Source organism: Dipodomys ordii, unplaced genomic scaffold, assembly GCF_000151885.1.
Source record: "Dipodomys ordii isolate 6190 unplaced genomic scaffold, Dord_2.0 Scaffold44, whole genome shotgun sequence".
NCBI classification, from domain to species: domain Eukaryota; kingdom Metazoa; phylum Chordata; class Mammalia; order Rodentia; family Heteromyidae; genus Dipodomys; species Dipodomys ordii.
The window spans coordinates 8,081,630-8,104,884 of record NW_012267260.1 but is presented as its reverse complement, the minus strand read 5'-3'; the positions used below and the strand labels follow the sequence as shown (position 1 = coordinate 8,104,884).

General features: G+C 51.1%; 2 protein-coding genes across 4 annotated transcripts; one reads left to right on the top strand and one right to left on the bottom strand.

Moving 5' to 3' along the window:
- Positions 1-745: 745 nt before the first annotated feature.
- Positions 746-21,423, top strand: Ppp2r5d (protein phosphatase 2, regulatory subunit B', delta). Of its 2 annotated transcripts, XM_013019161.1 has the most exons (16): positions 746-979; positions 6,459-6,536; positions 15,233-15,449; positions 15,667-15,866; positions 15,968-16,078; positions 16,209-16,301; positions 16,943-17,073; positions 17,169-17,228; positions 17,310-17,418; positions 17,601-17,654; positions 18,412-18,582; positions 18,688-18,815; positions 19,655-19,756; positions 19,834-19,906; positions 19,997-20,113; positions 20,240-21,423. In XM_013019161.1, exons 1-16 carry the CDS (start codon positions 749-751, stop codon positions 20,375-20,377), a joined length of 2,013 nt encoding a protein of 670 aa, XP_012874615.1. In that variant the 5' UTR covers positions 746-748; the 3' UTR covers positions 20,378-21,423. The 2 variants fall into 2 exon arrangements, with proteins under 2 accessions (XP_012874615.1, XP_012874616.1); XM_013019162.1 differs by lacking the exons at positions 746-979; positions 15,233-15,449 and having other exon boundaries at positions 6,470-6,536.
- On the bottom strand, positions 21,169-23,240 carry Mea1 (male-enhanced antigen 1). Of its 2 annotated transcripts, none has more exons than XM_013019170.1 (4): positions 23,061-23,240; positions 22,381-22,658; positions 22,200-22,302; positions 21,169-21,698 (listed from the first exon to the last, which is right to left on the bottom strand). In XM_013019170.1, exons 2-4 carry the CDS (start codon positions 22,645-22,647, stop codon positions 21,547-21,549), a joined length of 522 nt encoding a protein of 173 aa, XP_012874624.1. In that variant the 5' UTR covers positions 22,648-22,658; positions 23,061-23,240; the 3' UTR covers positions 21,169-21,546. The 2 variants fall into 2 exon arrangements, with proteins under 2 accessions (XP_012874624.1, XP_012874623.1); XM_013019169.1 differs by having other exon boundaries at positions 23,090-23,240.
- Positions 23,241-23,255: the final 15 nt, after the last annotated feature.

Genomic DNA, 23,255 nt, shown 5'->3' with positions numbered 1-23,255 from the left:
CTTATTTTTCTTTTTTGTTATTTTGTTGGTGCAATATAGGGACTTGAACTCAGGACCTGGGTGCTGTACCTTAGCTTTTTCTGCTTGAGGCTGGCAACTCTACCACTTGAGCCACAGCTCCACTTCTAGTTTTTTACTAGTTAATTGGAGATAAGAGTCTCATGTACTTTCCTGCCCAGGCTGTCTTCAAACCAAGATCCTGAGATCTCAGCCTCCTGAGTAGCTAGGATTACAGACATGAGCGATGGGCACCAACCAGACCGGTGGTAGCAGATAGATACAGAGATCCACTTCCTAAAGTTGCAACCATCCAGGGATTCTCATCACATCCTGTTAGGCTTTCCCTTAGCTTCTCCAATCTAGGACAATCTAGAGGGATGTGCAGGAAGGTCCTAGGGAGCCTGATCCACTAATTTTGCATCTGCAATTAGTGCTACTTTACCCCCATTGAAGAGAGGCGCTCTTCGTTTTAGGGTTTATTTCCTCCAGTTCGGACCAGGCGGGATAGTAGAGTGGGCCAAGTGTGAGAGTCACGTCAGAAGAGCAGAGCTCCAAAAGGTATCAAGAATGGCTGAGCCGGGGTGCAGCGCCCCTTGGCCAAGCTTGGGCTTCCCTTGGCCCCGCCCCCTTCGCTAAGCCCGACCCACTTTGGGGCGGGACCTCCCGCTCCAACCAATTCTAGGAGCCGAACCCTGGCGGTTTGTACTCTTTCTTTCCAATGAGAAAAAAAGGAAGCAGCTTGGCTCCAATGGCCAATGGGAGGAGGCGGCGCCCGGTTGTCAGGCAGGTTTGTAAGAGTTCGGGCCAATCGGAGACGCAGCCACCGCTCGACCCGGGCGCAGCGCGCAGGCGGTGGCGGAGAGACGCCGAGCGGGCCGAGTGCGGCCGAGCAAAGCCGGAGCCGGAGCCGGAGCGGGGCCTCAGGAGCGGGGCCGGGTCCGGACGGGCCGAGATGCCCTATAAACTGAAGAAGGAGAAGGTGAGCGTGGCCTTTTCCCCCTTCCGCGCCTCCGCCTTGGGGCCTGCGTGGAGCTCTGGGAGGGGCCAGAACCAGGCCCGGGACAGCCCCGGACTGACCCTCCCGTCCGGCCCCCTGCGGGACTCCCGGGGCCGGCCCTCCGCCCTCGCGGCCGGCCGGACCCCGTCGTCCGCGCCACGGCTGGGACAGCTTCCTCTCCTTGCCCCCACGTCCACCTTTCTCCCTTCCTCCGCCTCCTACCCCCGGCCCCGATAACTCCCCTCCTCCCTCCAGATCAGCCCCCCTCAGGTCACTCCCCTGCTTTTCCTCCTCGCCTCCCTCTCTCCCCGGTCCCCCCGCTGATTCGGGACAGCCCTGATCTGAGACTGCACCTCCTTCCCGAACTGCTCCTCCACCCCCGCCCTGCGCAGCCCCCTTCCCTCCTTTTCTAACCGGCCTAGGATGGCCTCCCCGGTTCCTCCGGCCCCTTCTCAACGCCAAGCCCCCTTGCTCTAGAATAGCGCCGCTTTCTCTCCTCCACCCAAATCTGGCCTAGGCCCCTCCCTCTAGTTCTTCCTTCACACACAAACTTGTAAGCCAGGACTGAGCCCTTCCTTCTGTGGATGAAACCCCAGAACGATCATCAGTGCTGGAAAGGAAAGTCCCTGGTGGTACAGATGAGGAGACTGAGGCTCCGACCAGGGGGAGGGAGTTGTCCAAGGTCACATATCCCGCTGGAGGCCCAGCTGCAATATCAAGTCTCCTGACTTTAGGGCTCTCCTGTGCCAGTACTCTCCTAACTGGTATCAGCTGCCCCCTAACCCACCACCCCAGGTTCATCCTGGACCAGACCCTCTTTCCTAGTCTGAGTAAGCTCCTTCCCTTAGGCCCACTTCGCATAACCTTTGCATTTTTCCTTTGCACCAGTGTTGGATTTCTCCCTTTCCTGGGCCAGCAATAACCTCAAACGGGGTTATCCATCCTGTCTGAATAGTTTTCTTCCTACTTGCAGACCAGCCAACCTTGGACATCTATGCTTCTGACCCAAGCTGTTTCTTGATTATTGTAATTTGCAGTGCAGGGGATTGCATCCAGAGCCTTGCATAGGCTAAGCATGTGCTCTACCACTGAGCCATCCTTCTGGCTCCATTGGGCATTTTCTTGATGTTGCTTTCCTTCACCTTCCTCTTCTACCTCCATACCGCCTTCACCTGTTCCTCATCCTTGCCTTTTTCTACCCTTTTGTTTCCTGCTGTTGCTGATGTCTGACTCAGAGGTGTGGTTCCTTTGAGGTACAGATTTACACAGAGGATGCTAGGATACCAGCTCCAGCCTCCTCCAGCTTCTCCTTTCCTAGGGATGGCCCCTTGAGGTTGGAGCTGGCTCTGGCCTAGTATTTGGCCACCCCCCCTGATGACTCCAGGGGTGTACTGCTTCCATTTGCCCTCTGTTTGATTGAGTTGCTGGGTTGCCATCTCTCACCATCTCAGTCAAATGATTCTGAGGCTGTTGAGTATTTATCAGACAGTTCTGACTCTAGGTTGTTCCCTAACCTCTCAGGGCCTGAGATTCTAAGCATAGAGTTGGTGATGGTATGCTTAGGCACCGGACCCCTGAGGTAGTGAGCTGAACAGGGTTGTACACCCCAGCTAGGCCCTGTCCTGGAGTGGGCAGATTAGCTGTAGGCAGTATACACACAAGACAGCTACACTGAGAGCTGGGAGGCTTGGGATTTCTGGGAAGTGGTGGGGTTACCATCCATCTGTAGTTTGTATTGCATCTGATGGACCAGAGACCGTCCCATCTGCAGAAAGCTTTTGCTTCCCAGATGACTGTGAAGCAAAGAAATTCTTAGACTTGCTAGGATTGTGGTGTATTCAGTTGAGAAAGGGTTTTCGAAGGATTGGGATACATAGAAGGCAGACAGACATAACTGTGATTCTCCCTTATGAGATTAACTTCTTACATTTGGTTTTTGACTGCATATGGCCTCTTTCAATGGCTGGCAAGTTGTGAGGGGGAGAGAGATGACAGTGTAACTGAGGTTTGCCTGAATGGGATGGAGGCACAGAGCAGGGTATGTAGGTGGAGGCTCTTTATTGCTCATCCATCACCTGTCCCCCTTTCTCCTTCATCTCTGCTGGTCCTAGTCCTTGCTATCCTTTGGTGCATCTTCCTGAAGCCTTCCCTAAGCTCTCAGTCAGTACTGAGCTGTCTCTCCTCCCTGGTTCTGCAGAAAATACTTGCTAGACCACTTAGGGCACTTCTCTGTTGAGCCTCGGATGAGAAATGATTGTGGAAAAGTCCTGTCTTTCCTCTTTGAGATAATAACCATGCTCTCCTCCAAGCTCTCCTTTGCACACAGTAGGTGCTTAGTGAATCAAACTTTTGGGGGTGGGAGGATTTGCATCTCTTCCCTTCTCGTCTGTTCTCATCTGGACCTATATCTCTTATGCTCCTGGGTAATGCCCCTCTGCTCCTTGCCGCCACCTTCTTATTTATAATAATAGTAGAATATTAGGATTTGCATGTACCAGACACAGAACTACAGGGAATAGGTACTGTGATTGTTAGTGTTTAATAGATGGGGAAATTGAAGCTCGTAAAAGTCAGTTAAGCTGGGTACCAGTGGCTTATACCTGCAAATCCTAGCTACTGTTCGGGAGGCTGAGATCTGAGGATCTCCATTTGAAGTCAGCTTGAGCATGGAAGTCTATGAGGTTCTTATCTTCAGTTAACCACCCCAAAGCCAGAAGTTAAACTGTAGCTTAAGTAGTAGAGTGCCAGATTTGATCAAAAAGCTCAGGGACAGCACTTAGGTCCTGAGTTCAAGACCTAGGACCAGCACACCCACACACAAAGGAAATAAGAGTTGAGCCCCACAGTGCTGGCCCCCAACCTGTTCCTAACCACCAATGTCATGAGCCCTTGATAGCTGGATTGGGCACTTCCCCTGTTCTGCAGGAGCTGGGGAGCAAGGCGTGGGCCCTGCCTTCCCACGCCCACTCACACCCACACACCAAGGCAGCGAGTCTCTCAGACATTCCCTGAGAAGTATGTCTCAGGCATCCTGCTGAGCGCCGCAGGGTGGGTGGAGGGTTACAAAAAGAATAAGTAGTTTATGATCAAGTGCACAGACCAGACTTGTATGAAGATGGGTCGGCTGTGTCTGGTGTGTGCAGACAGATCCCCTCACTGGTGTGTCCCTCTGCATTCCTCCCACCCTCAATTCACCCCTTATCTGTTTTTCTTCACCCTGTGAGCTACTGTCAGGGCTTTGTGGCCAGTCTGGTCAGAAGGCAGAGGGACAGTGCTCAGCCAAAGAAGAAACTCTTCTTCGCATTAGGCTCCTCTGAACCCAGGAAAGGCGTTTTCCCTCCCCACCCCCAAGAAGCTTTCCCCTATTCCAGCCCACACAACTTTCTTCTCCCTGAAATCCTTTTGCCCCCACAGTCACAATCACTTGATTTAACACTTCTCGCTGAAGGGGCTTGGCTGCTATTGAATTGCTGACTCTAGGAGCTGGAAGTGATTTCCAAGATCAGCCAATCCAGTTCTCATTTAAGGCTTGAATCCTTTTGCAATATGCCTTAGTGGACGTCACCCAGCCTTTGCTTGAATGCTCAGGGCTGGGAGCTTTCAGCTTCGCTAGGCAGCCAGTTTCCGTGCAACTGGTCCGTGAGAAAATTCGTCCTTGTTTGGAGCCTCAGCCCGTCCTCTCTATACTTCAGCCCACTGTTCTTGTGCCCCTGATTCTGCACGGACAAGTTGCATCTTTAGTCCACATGACAGCCCTTCAGTTGCTGGTTAAGATCCATCTCCTTCCCAACGCTCCCCCCCCCCCCAGAGCTCCTCCCTTCCATTGTTAACTAGCCCAGTTCCTGCAGCTGTTGCGCTTTTGAATTCACTGCCAGTATGGATTGCATTTCCCCTTGAGAAAAGCTAAGGATTTCTCAGCTCAGCATGGTGGGGCATGCCTGTAATCCCCGCCAGTATGTGTAGCTATGCAGAGGCAGGATAATTATGAGTGTAAGGGTAGTCAAGCCTGGTGCTAATGGCTTAGGCCTGTAATTCTAACTACTCAGAGACAGATTTGAGGATTGGGGTTCAAAGCCAGTCCATGCAAGAAAGTCCAGAAGACTCTTACCTCCAGTTAACTGGGGGAGGGAGGGGAAAGCTAGAGCTGGGCACTGGTGGCTCACGCCTGTAATCTAGCTACTCAGGAGGCTGAGATCTGAAGATCACGATTCAAAGCTAGCCTGGGCAGGAAAGTCTATGAGACTCTTTTATCTCCAATTAACCAGTAGAAACTGGAAGTGGCTGTGGCTCAAGTGGTAGAGCGCTAGCCTTGAGCTAAGGAGCTGAGGGACAGCGCCTAGGCTGAGAGTTCAAGCCCCATGACTGACAAAAAAAAAGCCAGAAGTGGAACTGTGTTTTGAGTGGTAGAGTGCTGGCCTTGAGCAAAAAAGCTCAGGAACAGTGTGCAGGCCCTGAGTTCAAGCCCCAGGATCAACATGAAAAGAAAGAAAAAGAACAAAAAAATGTAGTCAGGATGATTACTTATAGTGAGTTCCAGGCTTGTCTCAGCTACATGGTGGAGGTGGGGGTGGGAAAAGGAAAATTGGGATTTCTCATAGCTTCTCCCATAGCCTGCTGCTGACTGAGTTGGGTCCTCCAGGCCCTTTTGGTGCTACCAAGTCCGCACAGGTCTGTTAAGCTTATGAAAGTCACCTGACGATTTGTGTTGAGCTTGCAGTCAGAGTTGCATCCCCAAAGTCGTTTTTACATTTTACATTTTCCCCATCCTGTCCCTGTACAGTTGCTTTTGTTTTGGCCCAAAGCATAGGAAGAGACGCTGGGCAGGCCAGGGCTCTGAGCCAGCTGCCAGGTTCCCAAGGGAAATTTCAGACTAGTGTTCACACTTCCCTAACAATTCAGGGCTTTACCTTCATCCTTGTCCCAGTGCTGGTTGACTGAGTTGCTCTTGGCATTTGAGGTGAGACTTTTCCTAGATCTATTAGTATCCCCTCGTAATTCTTGCTTGATTTTTTTTCTGTGTTGGCAAGCTCTGAGGGGTGGAGAGCTGGCAGTGTGGCCAGGGTTTTCATCTCCTTGTCTGGGTACTACTTGTGGCATCCTCAGATACTTCCTGGTCTTCTAGGTGGTCCAGCAGGGGAAAATGGGAAAAGGCTTCTTTATCCTACAGCCTGTTATTTGTCTCCCAGTGTTTTCCCCTTAAGCTTCCTCTCCTTGATTCTTACCTGACCAAGAGCTCTCACGGGCCTGACGCAGGCACCAGCGTGGTGAGGTGACAGATGAAAGAGCATACTCACGTGTTAGGGATGACTTGTCTGTGTGTCCCCTCCCCTTCCCCGGCCCCCATACATACCAGGAATGGACACATGGATTCATTGGTTGATTCAGTTAGACATAGTTGCAACAAAGACCTGAGGAGTCTAGACAAGTCTCCACTAACCCAAACTCCCTCTTCTCCCTGCAGGAGCCCCCCAAGCTTGCCAAAGGCACTGCGAAGCCCAGCAGCTCAGGCAAGGATGGTGGAGGCGAGAACTCTGAGGAGGTAATAAACGTGGATGGCTCTGGTTGTGGTACAGGTGTTGTCAGCTCCCACTCCTTGATGGCCTGTGGGCTAGAGTTATCGATTATCACAAGGGAAGGAGACTTCCCAAGGCGGGGAGGAACCTGGAGGGCCCCTGTGGCTGCCCTCTGCAGGGCTCCCTTTGTCTGGTACGTGCCAAATAGGCTCTCTGATTTTTTTTGGGGGGGTCTGGTCATGGGTCTTGAACTCTGGGCCTGGGCGCTGTCCCTCAGCTCTTCAGCTCAAGACTAGCACTCTACCACTTGAGCCACAGCGCCACTTCTGGTTTTTTTCTTTTTGGCTTATGTGGTGCTGAGGAATCGAATCCACAGCCTCATGCATGTAAGGCAAGCGCTCTACCACTGAGCCACCTTCCCAGCCCTCTCTGATTTTTTTTTCAAACTCTTAGATGCCTGTGAAAATTAGTTTTCTGTCATTTTTGAGTGTTTGAGAATTCCTTTTCCAGGAATTAGAAGCTTGGCTCGAGCGGTAGAGTGAGAGTTCTAATCAAAAAGAGAGTTCCTTTTTTTTAGTGGTTGGAGTGTGGCTCCTTGGTAGAGCACCTGCTTAGCATGCTTAAGGCCTTGAGTTCAATTAGAAGTGCATACAGTAAAGGAATTCCTTTTTCTTTGGCCAGAACTCTGGCCAAAGGGTATCTGGTATGTGGTACACACCTGACTACAGCATAAGAGGCTCAGGCAGGAGGATCTCAAGTTTGAGTCTAGGCAAGACTACATAGACCCTGACTCAAAAAAACAAACCAGGGGCAGGGAAGGTGGCTCAGTGGTAGAGTGCTTGCCCAGCATGCATGAAGCCCTGGGTTTGAATACTCAGCACCACATAAACAGAAAAAGCTGGAAAGTGGTGTTGTGGCTCAAGGGGTAGAGCACTAGCCTTGAGCTGAAGAGCTCAGGGCCAGTGCCCAGGTCCAGAATTCAAACCCCACAACTGACCAAAATACACACACACACACACACACAAAAAAAAAACATAGCTGGGCATTGGTGGCTCATGCCTATAATCTTAGCTGAGATCTGAGGATTGTGGTTTGAAGCCAGCCTGGGCAGAAAATTCCATAAGACTCTTATCTCCAGGAAATTAGTCAGAGGAAGCTAAGAGTGGAGCTGTGGCTCAAATGGTAGAGTACTACCTTTGAGCAAAAGAAGCTTAGGGACAGCAACCAGGCTCTGAGTTCAAGCCCCATGGCAAGCACAAAAACAAAACAAACCAACAAAAGGCTGGGTGATCCTGGGTCCCGAGAAGAGGGAAAAGTCCATAAGTGCTGGATGGTGTGCTGAGTAACCTGTCCTAGTTCAGAGTGGGTGGGGTTTGGGAGTGCCGGGTGTCCCTGAGTTGGACAGGGCTGGGCCCACTACTCTTGGTCTCAGCTGAAAGAGAGCATGAGTGAAGGAAAGTTATGACCAGAGGTTAGCACAGCTCAGCAGTCTAGGTCTATAAAGCAATAAATGGCAAGTGAGAGAGCCACAGAGAGTGGAAGGGCTTACGGAAGTCCAGGTATGTCCATGAACATCTGAGGAGGACTCGGGTTGGACGTGTGGACCCTGCACCTGTCCTGCATGCTAATGGCACTCTCCCTACTTTTGTCCAGAGCAACAGAGGGGGACAGGAAACAGGCCTTCATTAGCTATGGGAGGTCTTGTATTTTCTTGAGAGGAGACTGGTGGGCAAGTGTTTAGATGTCCCTGGCTACTTCTGGTACCTGTCACTTTTCACTCTGGGTTTTAGGCCTCCGAAGAGTTGGGGACCACAGAAATTACTCTTTCCTGTGCTCTTCCCCAGTAATCTGAACTTGTGTCTGGACTGTCCTTATCTCTCTACACTGTAACCATTTGTTCCCTTCTAGGCCTCTCCTTTAGGCTGTGGACTCAGGGTGAGAGCTGAGGGTTACCCCTCAGGCTTCACAGTAAATGCTTCTAGGACACGCTTTCAGGGCTCAATCTCCCCTGTAGGATTGATGTCATCGGCCTCTCACAGGGAAGGTAGTTGGGAGCTAGTGACTGATATTTAAGCCAGCAAGAGAGACTTAGAGCCAGGATGTAACAGCAGAGAAAAGAATATTTAGGAGGCTATTCCAACCTTTACCTAACTAACTCGTCCTCTGGTTATTAAGTACATTGGATGTCATTCCTTGCCCATCTACCTCTATCCCAAGACATGGTCAGGGGTTGTGGGCTGTTCTTTTATTTTTATTTTGGTGGTGTAAGACTTGAACTTAGACCCGGTGCCAGTGGCTCACGCCTATAATCCTAACTACTCAGGAGGCTGAGGTCTGAGGGTTGTGGTTCAAACATAGCCCAGGAAGGAAAGGCTGTGAGACTCTTTTATCGCCAGTTAACCACCAAAAAAGCCAGAAATGTTGCTGTGGCTTAAGTGGTAGAGTACCAGCCTTAAGTGAAAAAGCTCAAGGACAGTGCCCAGGTCCTCAGTTTCAAGCCTCAGGACCATCACCAAAAAAAAGAGAGGGGGGGTGGCGTGTTGGGAAGGTGGCTCAGTGGTAGAGCGCTTGCCTACATGCATGAGGCCTTGGGTTTGATTCCTCAGCACCACATAAGCAGAAAAAGTAGGAAGAAGCGCTGTGGCTCAAGTGATAGAGCGCTAGCCCTGAGCTGAAGAGCTGAGGGACAGCGCTCAGGCCCAGAGTTCAGGCCCCCAGGACTGCCAAAAAAAAAAAAAGCTGAGACCAATAGATTTCTCTACTGCCTTTTGAACAGTTCTGCTCAATGGTCTTTTTTAAGCCTTTTAGAAGAGGAAGGCTTAAGTCTTATCTTGAGCTGTGTTTGGTGAAATGCTGCCCAGAGCTCGTCTGTATGGGGCAGCTACAAGAATTTGCCATGATATTCCAGAAAAGATATCTCCCTGCATAGATGCTGGTGAAGTTGGAGACCAGATATGAAGCTGTTCTCTCTTTCTTTCTTTTTTTTTTTTTTTTGCCAGTCCTGGGGCTTGAACTCTTGGCCTGGGCACTGTCCTTGAGCTTCTTTTGCTCAAGGCTAGCACTCTACCACTTGCACAGCGCCACTTCTGGCTTTGTCTGTGTACATGGTACTGAGGAATTGAACCCAGGGCTTCATGCATGATAGGCAAGCACTCTACCACTAAGCCACATTCCCAGCCCTAATATATCTTTTTTACTGAACAATTATTTTGTGCTAGTTTCCAGAGGTACCCATCATAAGTTACCACAACCTAGATGGCTTAAAACAATAGGAGCCAGGTACCAGTGGCTCACACCTGTCATCCTAGCTACTCAGGAAACTGAGATCTGAGGATCACAGTTTGAAGCCAGCCAGGGAAGGAAACTCTGTGAGACTCTTATCTCCAATAAACTACTCAGAAAAGGCCAGAACTGGTACTGTGGCTCAAGTCATAGAACACTAACCTTGAGCACAAAGAGACTCAGGGACAGTAATCAGGCTCTGAGTTCAAGCCCTGGGATTGGCAAAACAAACAAACAAAAATAACAACAAAAGAATAATAGAAATTTCTGCTCCAAATTTATGTTTAAAGTATGGAGTATGAAGGCAAGGTCCACCAGGCCATGTCCTTCCAGAGTGCTAGAGAACTTGTTCCACACTTCTATCCAAGCTTCTGGTGGCTTTCAGTAATCCTTTGTACTCCTTGGCTTATAGATGCATTGTTTTCAGTGTCTGCCTCCATCTTCATACTACATTCTCCTCTGTGTGTGTCTCTCTCTGTCCAAATTTCCCTCTTAATAGGACATCAGTGATTAAGGACACCCTAATCCAGTTTGACCTCATTTTCACTTGATTATATCAGCAAAGACCCTGTTTCCAAGTAAGGTCACATTTACAGATTCTAGGTGATCATGAATTTGGGGGGACACTGTCGAACTCAGTATACTATGCACCAGGGACTGCTTGTATTAAGTAATTTGCCCCACCTAAGGTTCTGATATTATCACCTCCACTTCACAGGTGAACCTGAGGGCTAGAGATGTTAGATAGCTTTTACTCGGGGAGTAAATGACAGAGCGGGGATTCAACCCGGGCTGTGGCTCTGCAGCCAATTCTCTGTGGGCTTAATAAGTGATATGCTGGCTCTAAAATTCTAGAAGAGAATCCTAGAATGGAAAAGAGTCTCAGGAGGTCTGGCAGGACTCACTGTGACCTTCTAGGGTCTTTCCTGGTCTGTCTTTAGAGAGAAATCCATGCCATGGAATCTGGTGCATGCTGTGCTGTCCTGGGTTTTGGGTACAGAGACAGAGGGAGGAAGAAATGATTTCCCACTTCCCCACTCACCTCTTTAGGGACATCTTCCTTAATTCTTGCAGGCAGAATTTGTAGCTCAGCCGTCTGTCTTCCCATAGCCTTTGTGGCTCTTTCTGTTCTATTTCCCTTGTACCATTAGCTGCTTTTGTGGCTATCCCACCTATCCTGTGAGCTTTTTGAAGGCAAGGGTCATGTCCTAGTGACCTTTTCATCTTTGATGCTTAGCATGGTGTTTAGTGAATAGGGAAGGAAGAAAAGAATCAGCTGGGGGGTCTAGCACAGAGGAATCGTGCTTGTCTAACATATGCAAGGCCCTGCATTTCATCCCTAACACTGAAAGAAGAATTCAACCTGGCCAAATAGAGCTCTAGATGTCACCTGGGAGGGAATGCCTCTGTGGTTTTGGAGGTTTTAAACTACATTATCTTCATTTGTTAGACCAGTTAATTCACTATGTAAAAGATGCAACATTTAACCTTTGCATTTTGAATTTTATTTGAGATGGCAGTTTCACTGTGTAGAGCACACCGCCTCTTACCTCATGATCCTCCTGCCTTAGCTTTCCACGTGGCTGGGATTACAGGCATGTACCACTTTGCTCAGCTTCTCTTTCTGTGCATTTTGTGTTTCATTTTTCTCTTACATTACTTCAGTGCTTAAATTATATTCCAGTTTTTTTATATTTAATTATCTAGGTTTAGTGTACTGATGGTGGCTGTGTCAGGATTAGGTTAGAGGAGGATTTGTTCAGAGAAAGGAGGTTAGTTGGAATCAGCTGAGTAGAACCATGGTCTATAAATTCAGGGCACCACTCAATTGCTGGAGGCTTGAATTTAAGAAGGTTTCCTGGAGTACTGATCCTGATGTGAGTTTGGAAACAAAAGAGAAAGTAATTTGGGCCTCTATAGAGTCTCAGGAAGATTACACTGGACCCAAGTAGAGAGTAGAAGTCAGACCTGGCTTTGGCCATTGGCCAGTCACGCCTCCTTGTGATAGCCGCAAAAGTTCTGGAGGAGACTTGCCTCCCACCCACAACCAGCAAAGTAGAGAGGAAGCGAGAGTCTGAAGAGTTTAGGAGAAATGCTTGGACATGAAGTGTGGCTGACAGATCCCCACACTTACCTGACGAGCATGCTTCCTAGTGAGGGGCGGGCACACAGAGGGCACCTCATTGGGCCTCAGCATCAGGGGCCCTTCCAGCTAATATGAGAGCCCAGGTCCTTGTCATACTGGGGTGGCCTCATGTATAAGGCTGGGTAGACTAAGACTGCTCAGAAGCTTTCTAGCCTCTCCATCCTTCAGTAACAATCCTCCTGTAGAAGGAACTTTAGGAATTAGCTCATTGGCTTTTTGGGCATTATAATTTGTTTTCTTTTTTCTTTTTTTTGGGTCCGGTCATGGGGCTTGAACTCTGGGCCTGGGCGCTGTCCCTCAGCTCCTCACCTCAAGGCTAGTGCTCTACCACTTGAGCCACAGTGCCACTTCCAGCTTTTTTTTTTTTTCTGCTTATGTGGTGCTGAGGAATCAAACCCAGGGCCTCATACCTTCCCAGCCCTCTTTTTTTTTTTTTTTTGTTGGTCTTGGAGCTTGAACTCTGGGCTTGGGCACTGTCCCTGAGCTCTTCAGGTCAAGGCGATGCTCTACCACTTGAACCACAGCACCACTTCCGGTTTTCCAGTGGTTTATTGGAGATAAGAGTCTTACAGATTTTCCTGCCCAGGCTGGCTTTGAACCTTGATCCTCAGATCTCAGCCTCCTGAGTAGCTAGGATTAAGGCGTGAGCCACGGGTGCCCAGCTTCTTCTTCTTTTTTTTTTTAAATCCATACAAGCCTGTTCTCTTGAAACCTTACTAGGAGAGTTGTTTGGAAATGACTGAGCTAGTCAAACACTATCTATTTTTTAAATTTATTTTTGGCCCATGCTGGGGCTTGAACTCAGGGCCTGGGCCTCTGTTCCTGAGCCTGTCTGTATTCAAGGCTAGTGCTCTATCACTTGAGCCACAGTGCCACTTCTGGCTTTTTCTGTTTGTGTGGTACTGAGGAATCAAACTCGGCTTCATGCATGCTAGGCATCATTCTGCCACTAAGCCATATTCCCAGCCAGTGTGTGGTGTGTGTGTGTGTGTGTGTGTGTGTGTGTGTGTGTGTGTGTGTGTGTGTGTGTGTGTGTGTGTGTGTGTGCGGCTTCATGCATGCTAGGCACCATTCTGCCACTAAGCCATATTCCCAGCCAGTGTGTGGTGTGTGTGTGTGTGTGTGTGTGTGTGTGTGCGCGCGTGCGCGCGCGCGCGCGCGCCTGGGCACTGTCTCTGAGCTTTTGTGCTCGTGGCTATCACTTGAGCCATGGTTTCACAGCCTTTTGTTAATTGGTGATAAGTGTCTCATGATTTTCCTGCTTGGGCTGGCTTCTAACTATGATCATCGGATCTCAGCCTCCTGAGTAGCTAGGATTACAGGCATAAGCCACTGGCCCCCAGCAAATACCCTCCTTGTTAGCAGAGAAAAGTGAGGCCCTGCTTCTCTGAGCGATGCCTCCTTTCTCTCAACATTCCTCAGTATGAAGGTCATGGAGGTGTGGTGTCTCAGACTGACACTGCGTCCCTTACCCTAGAATCTCTAACAGTTTTCCTCCTCCCTCTGCTGCTGGCGCTGCACAGCCAGTGCCCTCTCCTAAGGACAGGAGAGGAAGGGATTGTGGGGCAGAGCTTAGACAGAAACTGGCAGCCTTGGCTCTTAGTCAGCCTCCCATTCATCGGAAGCCTGTTGGTGCCAGTGCTAGGAGTCAAACCAGGGTCCTTTTTTTCAAGGAACTTGTCTAGTTGAGGGGATGACACGTATGGACTGAGCTAGAGGTATCAGTAACAGTGAGTGATCAGATCAATAGAATAGCCGTAGTTACAGAAGGTTGAGGGGTGGCGCCCAAGGGTCAGAATGAACTAAGAAAGGTTCTAGGAAGAAGGCAGGACCTGGCTCCTGAAAGATGCAATGGTTTCCTGGTGTCTCTATGTTCAAACAATGGGAATAATGAACTGGAAAGATCATTTGAAGTGTGCTAGCACAGGAAGGAATCTCCAGCTGCATGCACTCCGAAAATACAAGTGTGGAAATAAAGATGGTATCAGTAGTAGCTGCAGCAGCAGACTGCTATCCCTACTTGTTATATTTTCCTATGTGCCGTGTATATTTGTTTCAGTTCCTATTATGGCCCTGTAAGGTAGGAACTATTGTCATTGCTATTTTACAGATGAGGAGATGAGGAGAACTCCTCTAGCTCGGCTAGTAATTTGTAGTGTCGAAGCCAGGTAGTCTGGCCCCAGTGTGTCCTTGAGCACTAAGCTTCACAGACAGGATTTGGTTGTTCCTAAGGCAGGGAAATGGAGGCCCAAGGCAGAGGAGTTTCCAGATGTTTGCCAAGGCCCTTGTACCTTCTTTCCACCTTTCTCTCCACTGTTCCTAAGGTTTGACTCCTCTACCATTTATACAAAGGAAGACCCACAGGGGACCTCGTATTGTCCAAGTAAACTGACACTGGCTGAGTACGGGTCACAACATGAGACGTGTGTGATGCCTGCTCCTGGAAGAAGCCTTCCTTGTGTTCCCTGTCAAGCCAGTGTCTGGGACTGTTATTTTAGAAGGAAGAGAGTGAGATGGCCCGGGGTAATGAGCCATGCTGGACCCTTGGGCCTACCTGGGGCCTGGCCCATTGTTCTTTCATTCTTTTTTTCTTGTGGGTCCAGTCGTGTGGCCTGAACTCTGGGTCTGGGCGCTGTCCCTCAGCTCTTCAGCTCAAGGCTAGTGGTCTACCACCTGAGCCACAATGCCACTTCCGGCTTTTTTCTTTTTGCTTATGTGGTGCTGAGGACTCAAACCCAGGGCCTCATGCATGCAAGGCAAGCGCTCTACCACTGAGCCACCTTCCCAGCCCCGTGTTCTTTCATTCTTTCATTCCCCAGAGAAGTCACAAACTCTGTAGAATTTTATGAAGTACATGGAATATGCAAAGGTTAACATTTTTTACACCTCTCTTAATCTAAAGGATTCCTAATTCTCCTATGATTTTACTTTTCAGTATTGGGGATTGAACTCTGGTGCTCTGCCATGAAGCTACATTCCCAGGCCCAATGACCATTTTTTCTGATTTCTGTCACCATCCATCAGTGCATTTTGTTTGCTCATGGACTGGAATAAGAATGTAGAAGGCTGCTGACACAGGCAGGCAGAGGATCCCATTTAGGAGATGGGACTTCTTGACCAGCCTTCCAGGGCTACAGCCCAAGGTTCTCTGTCCTTGGCCATCTTCCTTCTGGGCAAGGACAGCGGCTTGCTGCCTGTGAACAGGCAGAAGCAGATTGGGGAGCGGGTAGCACAGGCTTGGGGTGGCAGGGAGCTGTTGGGGAGCTGACTTCAATGGACTGCTTATTTGACTAGGCCCAGGCTCAGCCCCAGGCTCAGCCCCAACCCCAACCTCAGTCTCAGCCACCGGCATCCAACAAGCGTCCCAGCAATAGCACGCCACCCCCTACACAGCTCAGCAAGATCAAGTACTCAGGGGGGCCCCAGATTGTCAAGAAGGAGCGAAGGCAAAGCTCCTCCCGCTTCAACCTCAGCAAGAACCGGGAGCTACAGAAGCTTCCTGCCCTAAAAGGTATTTGTAGACATCCAAGGGACTTAGAGGTGCTGAGTATTGGATAAATGATCATGGGCAGGGGGGGTTATCTTGGAAAGAAGGAAGTTCTAGGGAATCTGAGGGGAGTTCTATAAGGGGGGGGGCAGTGGCAGGGTGGGAGAGCCCTGTAAGATTAGCGGCGTCTAGCCTGGAAGGTGGTAGTGGTGGGGAGGACTTGACGCCTGGGCCCCCACAGATTCACCAACCCAGGAGCGGGAGGAGCTGTTCATTCAGAAGCTGCGCCAGTGCTGCGTCCTTTTTGACTTCGTGTCAGACCCACTCAGTGATCTCAAATTCAAAGAGGTGAAGCGGGCAGGACTCAACGAGATGGTGGAGTACATCACTCACAGTCGTGACGTTGTCACTGAGGCCATCTACCCCGAGGCTGTCACTATGGTGGGCATAGCAGAGGGATGCCGGGGATTGTGGGGGGGGGGGCGGGGGGGTGGAGGCCTGGAGAAACTTGGATGGTGTTCTAAGCTGGACCCACCCTTCAGTTTTCAGTGAACCTCTTCCGGACGCTGCCACCTTCATCAAATCCCACAGGGGCTGAATTTGACCCAGAGGAAGATGAGCCCACTTTGGAAGCTGCTTGGCCACATCTCCAGGTACCAGGCCAGGGGGCAGGCTGGCTGTGGCTGTAGGGAACAGGGGCATTCAGAGGCCTGCAGCAAAGTGGGTATCTGCATCTGCCAAGTCTTGGGCTCTACCACAGTAGATGCTTCTTTCCCTCCACAGCTTGTGTACGAGTTTTTCTTACGTTTCCTGGAGTCTCCTGATTTCCAGCCAAACATAGCCAAGAAATACATTGACCAGAAGTTTGTCCTTGCTGTGAGTCCCTGAAGTTCCTGTCCCTCCCCTCTCTCATCTGCAATCTCTAGCCCACATCTATCACCTGTGGCTTGCTGCATTCCTCCCTTAGGCTAAGTGCCCTGGGGCTTCTGCTGTGTCTGGAACAAGGACACGATGGGAGGGAAGAGGGTCAAAAAGCCTACTGCAAGCCTGGTGCCAGGGGCTCATGTCTGTCATCCTAGCTATTTGGGAGGCTGAGATCTGAGGATCTCAGTTCAAAGGCCAAGCCCAGGCAGGAAAGTCTGTAAGACTCTTATCTCCAATTAAACACAAAAAGCTGGAAGTGGAGCTGTGGCTGAAAGTAGTAGAGTGCTAGCCTCAGACACAAAAGCTCAGGGACAGTGCCTAGGCCTTGAGTTCAAGCCCTAGGACCTGCACACACACCCACACACCTTCTGCACCTTTAGGAAGTTTCCAGTGTAATGGGAAAAATCCAATGCAGTGCTGCCCCCACTCAGTGTATATAACATGCACTCCCACGTGTCACTTGGGATAGAGCAGCCCAGTAAAACTTGCTTCCAGCTTTCCAAACGTGCCCTCACACTATCTCAGAGGACCTCTCCCCCAGGCCCAGCCTCCCCTGACTGCTGCCTGTCTGCTTTCCTCCCTCCTGCTCCCAGCTCCTGGACCTATTTGACAGTGAAGATCCTCGAGAGCGAGACTTTCTCAAGACCATTTTACATCGCATTTATGGCAAGTTTTTGGGGCTCCGGGCTTATATACGTAGGCAGATCAACCACATCTTCTACAGGTGAGGCAAGGGGTCTGGTCTGAAGGGAGGTGGGGGCTATAGAATGCTAGAGGGACATCAGGGCCAGTGTCAAGAGTGCATGTCCCTTCCCTCAGGTTCATCTATGAGACAGAACATCACAATGGGATTGCTGAGCTCCTGGAGATCCTGGGCAGGTAAGAGGTGGGTTTGGATCAGGGCACTGTTTGAATCTGGCTCGTTGGTCCTAAAAAATAAAATCCTCCCTTCATTCCTAGTATCATCAATGGCTTTGCCCTGCCTCTTAAGGAAGAACACAAGATGTTTCTGATCCGAGTCCTGCTTCCCCTTCACAAAGTCAAGTCCCTGAGTGTCTATCATCCTCAGGTGAGCTGCCTTCCTCCTAATAATGCCCAGCGCAGCTGAGATGGAAATGGGACAGGGAAGGCAGGCATGGAGGGGGTGGGCTAAGTCCTCTTCTGTACCTTCGCTTGTGTCCTGGGATCTTGTCTCTGACTTCTGAGACTTCCCAGGCCCTGCGCTTCATCGCTCTTCCTCACCTTTGGCAGTTGGCGTACTGTGTGGTACAGTTCTTGGAGAAGGAGAGCAGTCTGACTGAACCAGTAAGTCCCCTTCTGGCACCTATAGCCTATTTCTTTTCTTTTGTTGTTGGTTGTGGGGCTTGAACTCTGGGCTTGGGCACTGTCCCAGTGCTCTTCAGCTCAAGGCAAGCGCTTTACCACTTGAGCCACAGCGCCACTTCCGGTTTTCTAGTGGTTTATTGGAGGTAAGAGTCTCATGGACTTTCCTGCCCAGGCTGGCTTTGAACTGCAATCCTCAGATCTCAATCTCCTGAGTAGCTAGGATTACAGGCGTGAGCCACTGGCGCCTAGCTAGCCTATTTCTTTTCTTTTGCCAGTCTTGGGGCTTGAACTCAAGGGGTCTGGGCACTGTCCCTGAGTTTCTTTTTGCTCAAGGCTAGCACTCTACCACTTGAGCCATAGCACCATTTCTGGCTCTTTTTGTGTATGTGGTACTGAGGAATCAAACCCAGTGCATGCTAGGCAAGCACTCTATCATTAAGCCACATTCCTAGCCCTAGCCTACTTCTTACTACCCTAGGTATTGCTTGCAGACTATACCTGGTTTAAAAAACAATTCTGTAAGTGGGTGCTTAGGAGAGATGGCCTGATAGGTGATGTGGTTTTCTCTCTGGAGAAGTAAAGCCTACATACACCTAGAATGTATCCAAGCCAGAGAAACATGAGTCATTACCTATCCCCAAATGATACTCAGCCAGCGGAGGGCTAGGAGAGGGTCACAGGAAGGCTTCGTAGGGAAGCAGCAGTGCTGAGACTCTACCCTCATGTCCTCTTCCAGGTGATTGTGGGACTTCTCAAGTTTTGGCCCAAGACCCACAGCCCCAAGGAGGTGATGTTCCTCAATGAGCTAGAGGAGATTCTGGATGTCATTGAACCCTCAGAGTTCAGTAAAGTGATGGAACCACTCTTCCGCCAGCTTGCCAAGTGTGTCTCCAGCCCCCATTTCCAGGTAGAATGCAGCCCCAGGGTGCCCCAGCCCCCACCGCCCTGCCAGAGAAGCAGGCCTTCAGACAGGTACACAGTGCCCCACCAAGTCCCCCCTTCTCCCCACCAGGTGGCTGAACGCGCCCTCTATTACTGGAACAACGAATACATCATGAGCCTCATCAGTGACAATGCTGCCCGCGTTCTCCCCATCATGTTCCCCGCACTCTACAGGAACTCCAAGAGCCACTGGAACAAGTAGGGCTGGGCATTGGGAATCTGGAAGAACTTAAGTGCTAGGAATGTTACCTGGGTACTCAGCGAGGAGAGCTGGCACCACTGCATATTGATAGGAGGGACTGAGAGAAAAGATGCCATATAAGAGATCTCTGCACTATCTAACAGCAGAAGAGACATCTATATACATTTATCTATACATACATACATACATATATATATATATCACTGCTTCTTGACCTTAGATATCCTGCTCTGGAGATAGTCATCGAAGAGAAGCTATGTGAGCTGCTTAGAGCACATGGGTAAAGCATCTGAGTTGTAAAAAGGCTTTCCTGCTAAAAGGCAGCCTTGTGTTGTGCCGACACAGCCCATCATGTTGCTGGAGGCTATTTGTGTGGGTTAGAGCCTTGGAACATGGGGTGGGGGAAAGGGGAGACTAGTGTACCAAGAGTTGTAAAGACCAGGAAATGCGGGCTGGGAAGGTGGCTCAGTGGTAGAGCACTTGCCTTGAAAGCCTGAGGCCCTGGGTTCGATTCCTCAGCACCACATAAGCAAAAAGAAAAAAGCCGGAAGTGGCGCTGTGGCTCGAGTGGTAGAACGCTAGCCTTGAGCTGAAGAGCTGAGGGACAGCGCCCAGGCCCAGAGTTCAAGCCCCACTACCAGACCCAAAAAAAAAAAAAAGACCAGGAAATGCACCTCTGAAGTCACCTGTTCTGGTCAGAGTTGAGTGCTGAAGTTTGTGATGTAAGAGTAGAACGAGAAAGCCTTAGCAGAGACATCTCTGAGAAATGAGTAAATTGGGTTCCTGGTGGAAACGGCATGCTCTGACCCCCTGTACATCTTACCTCCGGTGGCAGGACAATCCATGGACTGATCTACAATGCCCTGAAGCTGTTTATGGAGATGAATCAGAAGCTGTTTGATGACTGCACACAACAATACAAGGCAGAGAAGCAGAAGTGAGTATGTCTCTCCCTGGAGATTTTTCACCTGCCTTCTCTCAAGCCCAGCCCCAATCCTACTTTTGCTCCCTCAGGGGCCGCTTCCGAATGAAGGAGAGAGAAGAGATGTGGCAAAAAATTGAGGAGCTTGCCCGGCTCAACCCCCAGGTGAGACTTTTCTGCCACTGTCCTGCACTCTTGGGGTAGGGGTGCTGGAGGAAGAGGACGAAGCAAACACACTGCCTCCGCTCCTTTCAGTATCCCATGTTCCGCGCTCCTCCACCACTGCCCCCTGTGTACTCCATGGAGACAGAGACCCCCACGGCAGAGGACATCCAGCTTCTGAAGAGGACGGTGGAAACAGAAGCTGTGCAGGTTGGGGAGAGTACTGGGGGTAGAAGGGTTAGGGGGTGAATAACAGATGGGGGAGGGAGAAGCAGGAATAGCAATCAGTATGAGAAAGAAGCATTGCCATTTTGTCTTCTCCATGTCCACGCACAGATGCTAAAAGATATCAAGAAGGAGAAAGTGCTGCTTCGGAGGAAGTCAGAGCTGCCTCAGGACGTCTACACCATCAAGGCGCTGGAGGCGCACAAGCGGGCGGAGGAGTTCCTAACTGCCAGCCAGGAGGCTCTCTGACCCCCTCACCTTCCCACAGGGTCACAGCCCACTCAGCCCTGGGACGCTGCCCTGGCCCTCTACCCTCTGCTCCCTACTGGTTGACTCGGGGCAAGGTAGCACCTCTCTGGCTACTCTAGAGGATGCAGGCACTTGAAGCGGGGACACCCAGTGTGGTCCCTCTTCTCCCCAAAATGTGTTCATGCCTCCCTGTGGCTACAGTACAGGCTGAGCTCTGAAATGCTCAGTGCTCAGACTACCTGGGGATGTCTGTCCCCTTCCTGCTCCTACCCCCACAGCTACTTGAGGCTGCTTTGAGAAATACACACGGAATCATACTCTCCTCTCCATCCTCCTCTGAACTCGAGGTGTCTCCCCTCCTGCTGCACAGGCATTAGGGAGCAGCAGGGGGTTATTCTCATCAAAGTTACTTGTACATCAAGCTCCACTGGCCCCTGGAGTGAGTGGCTGGAGAGGAGCCTATCCCCAGCAGCACAAATAGGCCCCCAGACCCAGCAGTGTGTGCACTGATGGGGTTGTATTATTTCCTCTTAACCCCTGCCTGACAAAGACAACACAGAGGTCAAAGAAGCAAAAGTCTAGGCCATGGACACTACATGGTGAATATAGGGCCCAGTGGACCAACTAGGGCAGGGCATAAACAGCGTGTCCCTATGACCCCCCCCCCTTTGGTGAGCAGCAGCCCTGGGATTGAAAACACAGAAGGGACCACCCTGTGGCTGACTGCTTTCCTGTGCTATTGGTTCCAAAGTTAGAAAGAAGGAAGCAGGGAGCAGTGCCCCGAGCATGGCTCCCCCAACACCTATTTATTTCTTAGTTTGTGCTGATGCTGGGCGGGCCCTCAGTCATCCCCTTTAAGCACCTTGGAGGAGAAACAAGGGGCTGAGGAGGGCTGGACCCATATTCCAGGGGCACAGGCAGTGTGGCTTTTGGCTGTGTACATAGGGTGCTTTATTCTCCACAGAGTGATACATGCTACGGTAGGTTGGGCTTGGGCCGATGTCCCCATATGTACAGAACCGAATAAAGTGGGTCTCTGAGAAGTCTGATTTGCCTTGATGTGGAAAGGAGATGGGGAGGGTGGAGATGGACATTATAACCAGAGATGTGTTCAGTCCTGTCTTGGTTCCGGCCTGGAATGTAGGGAGATAAGGCAGCTCTCGAGATGGTCACTTCCAGGCAGGAGATGCCTGCCGGGCTTGGAGGGCTTTCTGTACCACATCTTCCCACTGGGCATCCGATATCTCCCGAGCCCAGGCAGGAACCCCTGGCGCAGGCAGGCTTACTCCAGCCATCGTCCTTTTCACCAGCTCTACGTGTTCTGAAATCACAGCCAGAGGCTGGTTAGGGGATAGAAAAAAATGGGACCAGCTCCTCACAGCATTCCTTGAATCAACCCTGACTTACTGGATCACCTCCAAGTTTAGTCGAATAGGATCGAGGAAGTCTACAAGCTGGTTCACAAATTACGGTTTTAAGGAGGAGGTATTGCCTCACTAACTTCCTTCTAACTGCTTGGTCTGTCCATTTCCCCCACAATTATTTCCAGGTAAAAGGATGGTCTTTTTTTTTTTTTTTGGTTGGCTGTGGGCCTGAACTCTAGGCCTGGGCACTGTCCCTCAGCTCTTCAGCTCAAGGCCAGCGCTCTACCACTTGAGCCACAGTGCCACTTCCGGTTTTCTGGTGGCTTATTGGAGATAAGAGTCTCACGGACTTTCCTGCCCTGGCTGGCTTTGAACCGCGATCCTCAGATCTCAGCCTCCTGAGTAGCTAGGATTATAGGCGTGAGCCACCAACGCCTGGCTAGGGTGGTCTTTCTTACCTGGGTCCATGGGAATGGAGCTGTGGCTGCTCAATGCTGTGGCTCCTTCCTCATCTTCATCCTCACTCTCTAATGGTGGATCTGGCAGGTGCAGCCCCAGGGCCTGCAGAGCCAGAGAAAGACAGTCTAGGTCCCGCCTTTGAGCAAATTCAGCTTCACCTGACAATCCCATCCTCCATACCTGGATCCGATCCTGGATGTCAGCAACTACATCTTCTCCCTCACCCACTGGTGCCAACTCCACCTCTTGTTCAGGATCTTGGTTTAGGGGCTGGTAGGAGTAGCCAGCAGGACCTGCCCCGGTTTCCTCCTGTTCTTCCTCAGGTTCTTCACCGCTCCAGTCCCCGGTGCCTTCTGTAGGGCCCTGATGTGGCCCCAGTTCCTCTGTCTGATTGGGGAAGATACGCTCAGGGCCCATGGTGTCTCCCCCAAGAACTACTGCTGCCATCCGGGCAGGGGCTGCAACAACAAGGAGGCAGGAGGACAGGGATTGGATGAGGCCGGCTCACGTTCACCCTGTTATCCGGCTCCTGGCGGGTCTCCATCTGGTCTCCATCTACGTCCCCCGCACCCGCTCGCCTCTCCCAAGGTTCCTGCCCGCCCCCGCCTCTCCCTCCCCACCCCAGCCCGGCCCCACCCGCCTCACTCCCACAGCTCTCAGCCACAGCCCCCATTCGGGGCCCAGCCCCTGGCCACGCCCCTCCCGGACTCGGGAAGCCCGAGTCCAGACTTCCCCCGGGCAGGGCGTACCCGCCCTCTCCTCCCCTTTCCGGAGGGCTCCCATCAGTACGGCCCGGGGCCGAGGAGCGCCCCTCACCCGCCCCCACCGACCCGCAGCGCCGGCGTTCCCGCGCGCCTCACCCTCTCAGAGCCCACGGCCGGACCCGCACCTTCACTTCCGGCGGGACGGGACGTGCTGGGGCGCCCCGGCCTCTGGCCCCGCCCCGTGCCCCAGACTGACGCGGGCGAGGACGAGGAATCCGCCCCTTGCCCCGCCTCCGCCATCCCCTGCCCGGACAACAAAGGACTACATTACCCAGTGGCCCCCACGGTCTT

Coding starts and splice junctions, on each gene's coding strand:
- Ppp2r5d (XM_013019161.1), top strand. CDS start 749: ATGGCCAATGGGAGGAGGCGGCGCCCGGTTGTCAGGCAGGTTTGTAAG. Junction 16,079..16,208: donor CTGCTTGGCCACATCTCCAG/GTACCAGGCCAG, acceptor TTCCCTCCACAG/CTTGTGTACGAGTTTTTCTT. Junction 19,757..19,833: donor TACAAGGCAGAGAAGCAGAA/GTGAGTATGTCT, acceptor TTGCTCCCTCAG/GGGCCGCTTCCGAATGAAGG.
- Mea1 (XM_013019169.1), bottom strand. CDS start 23,204: ATGGCGGAGGCGGGGCAAGGGGCGGATTCCTCGTCCTCGCCCGCGTCA. Junction 22,659..23,089: donor CCGTCCCGCCGGAAGTGAAG/GTGCGGGTCCGG, acceptor TTGTTGTTGCAG/CCCCTGCCCGGATGGCAGCA. Junction 21,699..22,199: donor CTCCATTCCCATGGACCCAG/GTAAGAAAGACC, acceptor CTGTGATTTCAG/AACACGTAGAGCTGGTGAAA.